The 11,375-nt window shown below is 36.2% G+C and overlaps 1 protein-coding gene across 1 annotated transcript in view; it reads left to right on the top strand.

Moving 5' to 3' along the window:
- Positions 1–1,704: 1,704 nt before the first annotated feature.
- The window catches only part of LOC311588808 (vomeronasal type-2 receptor 116-like), a gene marked incomplete at both ends in the record, with an annotated part of 58,585 nt that continues 48,914 nt past the window's right edge, over positions 1,705–11,375 (top strand). Inside the window, 2 exons of the mRNA XM_084766776.1 lie at positions 1,705–1,910; positions 11,080–11,371. Coding sequence (XP_084622902.1) covers positions 1,705–1,910; positions 11,080–11,371 — 498 coding nt within the window. The remainder of the gene's footprint in view (positions 1,911–11,079; positions 11,372–11,375) is intronic.

The raw sequence follows: 11,375 nt of genomic DNA on the forward strand, positions 1-11,375 counted from the left end.
AATGCCATAGTCTGTAAGTCTCTGAGATTATTGAAAACCTTATCTATTTTACCCTACCTATCTATAGAGTCCTATATATCTGTTAAATCTAGGGTATATATTCTTGTGATGGAAATAGACTAGTAATTGACATGACCATGAGTTTATCAACTAACAACTAACTTGTCTTACTTAATTATCCTAAACAGCCTGCAATAACACCTTCAATGTATTGGAAGTAAATTTTGTAATATATTTGAGTTGTATGAGTACACTGTCTCCTATTAGAGTAGCAATATATTTAATGTGTATGAAGAATAATCATGAATTTGAATTCTATAACAAAGTTTGAAAATTGAACTTCTTTGCCTCAATACACAAAATTCTATACCAATGAATTAAAAATAACCTTGTTTGTGAGTAACAGTTAAGGCCTTAGGTTGAGGAGTAGATACAATAGTCTACTTTTTGACCTCTCTTCTCTATATATTTCTATATTTCCCCTTCTTTCTTTTACACCAGTATCTCTATATCTAAGAGAGAAGGATAAAGGAAAAAAGAGAACTCCTTGACTCCAACCTTGTTTTCTCTCTGAATAAGATCAATGATAACTTATAACCAGTTTCCAATGAAAGTAAACATCTATAGACCAAGAAAACAACCATTTCTTATTGTAGTGTTTTAATGTTTCATCTGGATTTTGTTCACTCTTTTCTCCCATCCTTTCTTAGGGGAGTTAATTTGTTTCAGGGGAGGGGAATTTATTCACTGCCATATCAAAATATCTAGTACATTCACTACCATAAACTCCTGGTGGCTAGAAATAGAACCCTGCTCATGATAGCATCCTTTAGTAGATTACATTTAAGGACACAGTGTGATGCATTTAGGTTATTATACTTTTGACAGAACCAGGAAGAATTTCTCTCCCACACTAATGTTTTCAGAGCAGGCTACACAGTGGATGAACACACTGTTTTACATGCAGGGCTGGATGGTAAGACCATATGTACTCAATGATTGATAGAGGATCAATTAAGTAGATATTTTGGAAGTGATCAATGCAGCAGGACTATTGGCCTTTTCCAAAGTGAGTAATAAAAAATTGTATTAGGTGCAGACATCTTCGGGATCTGCAGACAGAAATGCATCATAGAATAATGTTCAGAGACACTTATAGTCAGGAAGAAGAGGGGACCTCACTGGTTGTCTTTGGTTTGGAAAGCATGGCCCACTGATTTTGTCTGTGCATGCCTGCCATGGGCATTTTCTGACCTTCTCAAAATTCACCTAAGATGGCAACTTCTGATGCTGTTTTCTTCAGCCAAAGTTGTTGTCACATGAAAAGTTTCCTGCTTCAAATTTGGCCAAAACAGCCTAATAGGGAAATTGATGCCTGAGCTATGCTATTTGTCTTCTTGGCTGAAATCATGATGCCTGTAGCTAGAGAAGAAAATACAAAATATAGCTTCCCACTTATTCTTAAGCAGAAAACATGGACTCAGATGTAGAGAGAGCCTAAGGGAAAAAAGAGTTTCTGAGCTCTCAATGGCAGTGGAAGAAGTATCAGAAAAAACTGTGTGCTGATTAGTGTGACAGCTGCACCCAGTAACATAGTGAGAAGCACACATGTTCACAGACACTTGAGATCAATATATACCAGATGGACATCATTAGATATGTATCTATCAGTCTTGTGCCTGGGCAGATGTACATTTTAATAGGATGTCCTGGATTTTTATCTTTGGGCTTCTGTATATTCCCAATTTTGTGTGTGATTCAACTGACAGTCTCTGCTATGCAACTGATGAATATATTTTCCGTGAAGGAGATATGCAGATTTGTGCATTTATTCCTCTTGCTGACATCCATGAAGAAAAATATATTAAATATGAATATGTGCCACACCTCTTGCAGAACCTTAATGTATGGTAAGTACAATTATTTATTCTCAGAGTTGAGGATTCCTGGAACTTAAAGAATGTATGGATTAAAACTTTCTTGAGTTTTTCACAATTTCTCTTTTCCATTCTCAAACCAGTTGAAACATATTTTCATGTGTACTGCTTTTCCTCTTTCAAGGAAAAGTAACAATTTTGATGCCTGGAGTGCCTGGAAAGTCTTGAGTATGTTACATGTAGCTGATTTCAGAACAGGACTGTCACTATTAATATTAGGGTGCGCTTCACTTCTCTACACATATCTTTGTGTATATCCTTTTTTAATATTTCAATGTTTCTTTGTTAAATGTATATATTCTCAAGCAGATTATATATTTTTATTAATTTTTTACACATGTATTCATATTATTACATTTATATACAATAAATTAACTATAGTAAGAAGAACCATGACACAATCAGGAATTATATAAATGTTACATTCTTAGTGTTTTGGTTATTTGTATTTGGCACCCATATAACTCAATTATACTACTAGGTTTACTTCCAATATTTTGAAAGTTCTATTAGGCTGTTTAAAATAAATGAGTTATACATATTTTAATGTATCCCTGTTTGCCATATATGTTTCTAGTGCTTTTCCTCATTTATATAGATGTGATCACCAAGAAGATACTCTTGATGTGAGGGTGGCCACATACGGCTTTTTTTGAAGCTTTTAATAAATATGCAAATTTTTATTATTTTTTATTAATTTATTTTTGTTACACCTCAATGGTTATCCCATCCCTTGTATCATCCCATTCCTCCCTCCATCCCATTTTCCCCTTATTCCCCTCCCCTATGACTATGACCTAGGGGGAATTCGTCCCCCTTTCTATGTTCATAGGGTATCAAGTCTCTTCTTGGTAGCCTGCTATCCTTCCTCTGAGTGCCACCACATCTCCCTCTCCAGGGGACATGTTCAAATATGAGGCACCAGAGTACGTGTGAAAGTCATACCCCACTCTCCACTCAACTGTGGAGAATGTCCTGTCCATTGGCTAGATCTGGGTAGGGGTTTGAAGTTTACGGTCTCTATTGTCCTTGGCTGGTGCCATAGTTTGAACGAGACTCCTGGGCCCAAATCTGCCTATCATAATATTCTTCTTGTAGGTTTTGAGGACCCTCTGGATCCTTCTACTTTGCTATTTTCCCATGCTTCTCTCATCTAGAGTCTCAATAGGATGTCCTTCCCTCTGTCCCAGTTTCCTGGTAAGTGAAGACTTTCATGGGACATACCCCTTGGGCTAGTATGCAGATATAAGTGACTCCTTCTGCTTCTGGGTAAACTCTCTCATTATGATCATTTCTAGCTCAAGCCATCTGTTCACAAATTTTGGGAATTCCTTGTTTTTAATAGCTGAGTAGTTTTCCATAGTGTAAATGAACCACAGTTTCTTTATCCATTCTTCTACTGATGGACACTTAGGCTGTTTCCATGATGTGGCTGTTATGAATTAGACTGCTATGAACATGGTTGAGCAAATTTTCTTGTTGTGTGCTGGAGCATCTTCTGGGTATATTCCAAGGAGTGGAATAGCTGGGTCTTGAGGAAGCCCTGTTCCCAGTTTTCTGAGATAGCATCAGATAGATTTCCAAAGTGGCTGTATTATTTTGCAATCCCACCAGCAATGAAGGAGTGTTCCTCTCTCCCCACATCCTCGCCAGCATGTGGTGTCGCTTGAATTTTTTATCTTAGCCATTCTGATGGGTGTAAGATGGAATCTCAGAGGTTTTTTGATTTGCATTTCCCTGATGTCTAAGGAGGTTGAGCAGTTCTTTAAGTGTTTCTCAGCCATTTGACATTACTCTGTTGAAAATTCTGTTAGTTCGGAGCCCCATTTCTCAATTGGATTATTTGGTTTAGTGGTATTTAATTTCTTGAGTTCTTTATATATTTTGGATATTAGACCTTTGTCAAATGTAGCGTTGGTGAAGATCTTTTCCCAGTCTGTAGGTTGTCACTTTGTTCTCTTGACAGTGTCTCCTGCCTTACAGAAGCTTCTCAGCCTCATGAGGACCCATTTTTTAATTGCTGACATTTAAGGCCTAAGGAATGATGTCAAGAGAAGTCTGATTTCCTTTAACAAATAATGACAAATATTCAAGTGTGTCTTTTTATAAGGGAAACATATTTTGGCTATGTTATATAGACATCCAGAATCTCAATGGATAAATATAAAAAACATGAAATAGAGAAATTGAGCTTGTAAAGATCATTGAACACATGAGAAAATTGTTACAAGGACAATAGGCAGAAATTCACAAGGAAAATATCCTTCTTAACATAAATTGTGCTCAGTGTGACAGTGCTGTGTAATTCTTAACACCATGGTGGGGTGTCAAGTAAAACTATAAGAATGATAGAGGAAGAAATATGTTCATATATAAAATTCATGGGATGTTTGGGGGTGACACATTTCATTGGAAGCTAACATAACAAAGATGGTCATAGGACAAAACTTTTCAATGTAGATGAAATAATTTATATCTCAATGCAGTAACTAAAGTTAGATCCAAATTCTTAAGGATCATTTCTCAAATAAGATCATACATTTGTCTGATAAACTAAGCAGACTGAGGACTCTGGATGCTGGTTGGAGCCCCTTCTACTACATGATAACTAATGCCTCTTGTTGCTCCCTTTTTCCTCTGCTCTCTCTGTTTTCAGTAGCTCAGGCACAAATGTACATCTGTATGATTTTTTCTTTATGCCACACTGCAATAAGCCTATAGATAGGAAAAGACTATACTTTCAGTTATGTGAGCAATGAGTGTCTGGCTTGTCTGCAACTGGTATAGAATTGTTTCCAAAAAGTCACCTTTTTATTTTAAAGTATTTTTTTATTTATGATGTCTTCAAAAATTTCATACATTATGCTTTGATCCTATTCATCTCCCTCTCCCATCTCCTCCCAGATTCAGCCCCTTTCTTGCCCACCCAATTGTGTATCATTATTTTCTCTTCTGTTTTGTTTTTGAATGCATCCACTGAGTCCAGTTGGTACCTCTATAAAACACTCTCAATGTGTGGTCTTCCACTGAAGTGTGCAGGAACTGTCAAGGATCACACCCTTAAGGGAAACTGATTCTGTCCTTCCCATCAGCTATGATGGCCAAAAGCTCCCCAGCTGTGTTTGGAACTTCACTCCAGACCACCTGCCAACTTTCCTTCTCCTTCCTGGAATTCTGTCAGGTTGATCTTGTTCAGGTCACAACAGAGTTCACATGAGCAGCTGCTCAGTTGTTCCTGAAAACACTCTCTCCTTTTAGTCATTCTGTCTTCTGCTTCTCACAGCCTTTCTGACTCATCTTTTGCAACCGTTCTAAGCACTGGCATGGGGGGATATGATCTGGCAGCCTCACTTAGGGCTGAACACTCTGCAGCCATTTATTTCCCACACCTTGACCAGGCCCAGCTACTCGGGAGGCTGAGACAGGAAGATTGCTTGAGTCCAGGAGTTCAGGGATGTAGGACACCTTTTGGATCACGTGTCCACACTAAGTTTGGCATGAATATGGTGACCTCCCAGAAGCAGAGGACCACCAGGTTGCCTAAGAGGGGTGAACCATTCCAGGTGGTAAAAATTCAACTTTTTATATCACCAAAGATATAATCAAAGTAGATCATGAAAGGAAAATAGTATTTTTGTTATAAAAGATTAAGAATCTTGTCTTATAGAATCCAATTCCCAAAGATATATTCTGCATACACTTAAACAAAGTTGTATTACATTTTTTCACAGAATTAAAAAAAAAAGATTGAATGGAGCAACTACAAGTTTTCTAGAACAATTGCTCCAGTGTCTAAAAATCATCCTGGATTGATTTCTCCATTTTAATCCTCCTGTGTACCAGCAGTGAAAATGGTTCCACTCCTAACTGCATCTTGATCTCCCCTCTTGCCTTGGCCTTATAATTTAGGTCTTAATTTCCATGAATAATAGCCCTGTGGTCATTTCTTTGTGTACAGTCGGAATGGCTATTGAGTGTCCTCTAAATATTTAATAGGGGGCTATCATATAACTGGCCTTTAATCATTTACTTCAGTAGTATGACTTTGGTGTCTGGTTTTTGTTCTTGTTACTGCTTTTGCTGTTTTTATTGTTGTTGTTATTTTGTTTTGTTTTCTTTTTTTTTTTCTTTTTGCATCAACTGAACTTCCTTCATCTCCAGGTTGTTCTTTAATTGGAATTCTGGTTGTGGTTTTTAGCTCCCCTTTTCTCAGGTCAATTAACAAAGAGGCAATAATGTGTAGAGGTGTTTTTTCAGCACAGCCAGAAACACAAACACAAGCAGCCCATCACCTGTACACCAACCTCACTGATGTAAGGGATTTTTGTCAGGTTCTGGCTGAGGAGAGTGCAGATGGCAGCCATTGTCAGCACTATGCATTTGTTCTACCATTTATCTAAACACATTGAAAGAAATAGTCATGCACTCAAGCCTTTATATATTAATTTTCTGTTAAATTAATTAAATAAAAAGTACTTATTTTATGGTGTTCCAACTTTATCTACTCTAATTGAAGAAGTACATAAGTCATAAACTATTTTCTGATTTTTCAATGTAAGTTATCTGATACTGTAACATTTAAAAATAATACAAAAGTGTCAAATTTCTGGCATTTCCTACTAATTTGTCTGCATGTTGTTACTATGATTATCCTTATGAGAATATTGTAAAAAACCATATGAGATTATTTTTTAAGAAATCATTATTTTTACTTTAAGCTAGTATTATTAATTCTTAACATTTTTGTATTATCTAAAACCTTTGATTTTTGGTCTAATATTTCTTTCTGTGCTGGATAGTTTTGTCTCAACTTGACACAAACTAGAGTCAGTGAGAGAAGGAAGACTCAGTTGAGTAAATGTCTCAGTAAGATCAGGATATAGACAGTCCTTTGTGATATTTCCTTAATCACTGATTTAATGGAAGGGCCTAGCCCATTGTGGGTGGTGCCACCTCTGAGCAGGTAGTCCTGGGTTCCATTTAAAAAGGCAGACTGAGCAGCCTCAGTGAGCCAGGCAATAAATGGCTTCTGGGTCACAGCTCCTGCCTACAGGTCCTGCCCAGTATGAGTTTCTATTCTAACTTCCTCAAACAAGGGACAGTGCTGAAGTATAAGCCAAATGCACTGCACAGATGCATATCAACTTGTGACTTGCTAAAGCTATGTGAGAGAAAGGAATATCACTTAAGAAAATTCTCCCAAAAGATTGGGTGAGAGCCAAGCCTATGGGGCATTTTGTCAATTGGTGATTGATGGGGGGTGGCCCAGAACATTGTGGGTGGGCCCACTCCTTTGCTAGTAGTTTTCACTTCTATAGGTGAGCAGGCTAAGAAATCCATTAGGAACAAGCCAGTAACTATAAACATTCCATGGTCTATAGATCATCTCCTGCTTCTACAATTTCACTTTGTTTGAGTTCCTGTCCTTATGTCTTTCAGTGAAAAACTAAAATGTGGAATAAAAGCTTTCCTCTCCATCTTTCATTTGGATGTGGTGTTTCATCACAGCAATAGTTATAATAATTAAGATACCAAATAAGTCATTTCCTCCCTAAGTTGCTTTGAGTATGGTGTTTCATGTAACTAAACTACCTAAAACACGTGTGTGTGTGTGGGGGGGTGTGGGTGTGGGTGTGGGTGTGTGGGTGTGGGTGTGGGTGTGTGTGTTTGATGTGCTCCTTCCCTGCTTTTATTTTTATTTTTTTCAAACAGAGCCTCCATAAGTCACATAGCCTGGCAGTCCTGGAATTTACTATGTAGATTAGGGTGGCCTAGAATACACAGAGATCTGCCTCCTTCTGCCTTCTGAGTTCTGGGACTAAAGGCATGCATTACCATACCTAGCTAAACATTTCTCTCTCTCTCTTTCTCTCTCTCTCTCTCTCTCTCTCTCTCTCTCTCTCTCCCTTGTACCTTCCCCATTTCTCTTTCTCCTCCTTTCTCTTTCTTCTTCCTTGCTTTCTTCCTTCATTTCTTTCTTTTCTTGAGACAGGGTTTCCCCATGTACCCTTGACTGTCTTAACACTCTATATGTACAACAAGCCGTGCTGGAGTTTTAGACTATGCCTGAGGGAGAGAGAGAGAGAGAAACATAAATTTGGATAGATGGAAATATGGATACAAAATTTAAAAAAAGAGGAGAAAAATCCTGTCATTATAAAGGAAAAATATTACACATGTTCACAAATATATAGATATTTAAAATTTATTAATCAAGAAAAAGGTTTAACCAACCTATGGAATGAAGATTTCAAACTCACTTTAAGAAAATAATGAGAAAGTATCAAATGATATTATGTTGAATTTTAAACAAATTTTGAATTATCATATATGAATTGCACATGTTTATTACACACAATGTGTTGTCAAACATGACTCTAAAAAAGGAATGAAATCTTAGTTATAAAGATTCCATTTTCTTATTGTTGCTTTGAGTTGGGATGCTTATAGCCTCTCTTCTGCTTTATCCTGAAATATGTGGTAGAGATTGCACTCTGTACTGTGGTTATAAGCCTTTGCTCACATGCATGAAATTGTCAAGACTATACATATTATTATTATTATTATTATTATTATTATTATTATTATTATTATTATTATTATTATTATTTGATATATGTATACATGTTAAAATATACCACCCATTATCAAAAACTATACTTGTTTTTTTGTTTCTCACTATTCTGAGAAATACCCCTTCAATAGACATAATTGTATTATATTTTGGCCTTTAATAGTAATTATTAATTCTTTATCATTTCAAACAAAATGCTTTGATCATATTCACCCACACCACCACATCTTCCAAATTCACTGTCTCTAACTTTAGCTTCTACGCAAGTAACTTAGTGTTTCATTTATTTTTTCAAGTCAAGTACACTTTGCTTTCCAAATGTAATGTACTACTGTAATTACACCCTTCCCTTGTGTGGGGTTGATCTCCTAGTAGTGACAACAGGAAAGAAACTGAATTTGATGTTTTCCAGCTTTTTATTCCTCTTGGGTATTTCTGCTTCTTTTTCTAGGTCTTTCAAATGTGTCATTAAGTTGCTTGTATAAGATGTTTCTCTTTATAAAAGCAATTAGTGCTACGAACTCTCCTATTAACACTGGTTTTCTTGTGTCCTCTTAAGGTGTGTATGATGTATACTCATTTTCATGGAATTTTAGGAATTCCCTAATTTCTTGCTTTATTTCTTCCCTGACAGTGTTGTCATTGAGTAAACAGTGTTGAGTTTCCATGTATGTGTACGCTTTTTGTTAATTCTGTTGTTATTGAGGTCCAGCTTTAAGCTATAGTGGCCCAATAGGTTCCCAGGTATTATTTAAATCTTCTTGTCTCTGTTGCGGCTTCTTTTATGACCTAATGTATGCTCAATATTGGAGAAGGGTCTGTGAAGTACTGAGAAGAAGTTACAACCTTTTGTGTTTGTGTAAAAAGTTCTGTAGATATCTATTTCGTCCATTTGATTTATGACATCAATTAATATCATTATTTCTCAGTTTATCTTCTGTTTTGTTGACCTATCCTTTGTTGAGAGGGAGTGGCTGACGTCTCAGATTATTAATGTGTGGAAATCAATGTGTGGTTTAAACTTTATTAATTTTTCTATAACCAACGTGTGCACTTGTATTTGAGGCATAGATGTTCAGAATTGTGATGTCACCTAGGTTGACTTATCCTTAGGTGAGTATGTCCTCCCTCATCTCTTTTGATTAAGTTTGGATAAAAGTCTATTTATTAGATATCAAACTGGTTCCTCTAGCTTGCTTTTGTCTGTTTGCTTGGAAGACATTCTTCCAGCCCATGACTCTCAAGTAATGTCTATCTTTGTGGCTGAGGTGTTGTTCTTGTATGAACCAAACTGTTGGGACCTCTTTATGCATCCATTCTGTTATTCTCTGTCTTTACTGGAGATTAGAGACACGTGATGTTGAGAAAGATTAATGACCAGTGACTGCTAGGTTCTTTTATTTTGGTATTGGTTGTGGTACTGTATATACATGCTTCCCTAATTTCTGTTTGGCTAAAGTGAAGTTATCTATGTCCAGTGTTTTCCCAGTTGTAGTTAACCTGCTTAGGTTGGAGTTTCCCTCATAGTATCTCCTGTAGGGCTGAATCTGTGGATAGGCACTGTTTAAATTTGTTTTTGCTGTGGAATATCTTGTTTTATCTATCTATAGTTATTGAAAATTTGCTTCATATGAGTCTGGACTCTCGTATGTGTTCTCTAAGAGTTTGTAAGACATCAGGCCAGGCCCTTCTGGTTTTACAGTTTCTGCTGAAAAATATTTAACCTTCTTAATGTGACTCAGAATGTTTACTTCTAATTATATAGAATTCACCAAGACTATAGACTTCCAGTCTGGTTAATTTAGGTACTTTGCATTTTTATTTTGAGAGTTATTCTAATAGATTTTAATTAAACTATTTTAATTTTTGTAGTTTTCATTTCATGTTGGTAAACACAATTGAATCCTTTTGTTTTTTGTTTGTTTGTTTGTTTGTTTTGAGATAGTGTTTCTCTGTGTAGCCTTGGCTGTCCTAGGCTCACTTTGTAGACCAGACTAGCCTTCAACTCACAGTGATCCACCTGCCTCTACATGCCAAGTGCTGGGATTAAAGGCATGGGACACTCTACATAGTACATTCTAGCACACAGCTTAGAAAACAAATCATAGAGATGACAACTATGCACATTTATTATTTGAGTTTACTTTGTGCTATTTTTAAATAGGAGATTGACACAGAAAACAAAGTGATTGGATGACGATAAACTGATTTTTTAATAATTGTAGAGGCTGAAGTTCGGAAATCCAGACATCAAAGTTCTGGTGTATTGTCAGACTCTAATTTCTTATTCATGGACAGGTTTTTGCCCACAAAAGATAAAGAAAGCAATTTAATAACAAATTAAAGTCCCAGAGCTCATAATTAATGAGTGCTAATACTGTAGAATCTTACTTAATCCTGTTTAATTACATGTCCTTCTAATTCTAGCTATTCATGAAAAGATATGAAAAACTGGATTTTATAAAAGTATTGGCATTTTAATTAGAAAAGGTATTGCACTAAATAGGAAGGTTCTGTGATCTATGACTTTATACTGTGTAATTTTGTAATTTTATGGAATTTGTGCAGGTATAATTTTAAGAACTACCAGGTGTTTCTGGCCCTGATATTTGCCATTGAGGAGGTCAACAAGAATCCATATCTTCTACCCAACACAACTCTGGGCTTTGATCTTTATTCTACTTTACATTCTGAAAGGGATAGTTTTGATTTTGTCATGATCTGGTTAACACGGGCCATCAATCCTGTGGTTAATTACATCTGTGGAGAGAAGAAAACATCACTTGCTGCATTAACAGGAACACCAATGTCAACATCTTCCTATATTGTTACACTGCTACAACTCTACAACATACCTCAGGTGG

Source organism: Acomys minous (genome assembly GCF_964271855.1).
Source record: "Acomys minous genome assembly, chromosome: 17".
Classification (NCBI taxonomy): domain Eukaryota; kingdom Metazoa; phylum Chordata; class Mammalia; order Rodentia; family Muridae; genus Acomys; species Acomys minous.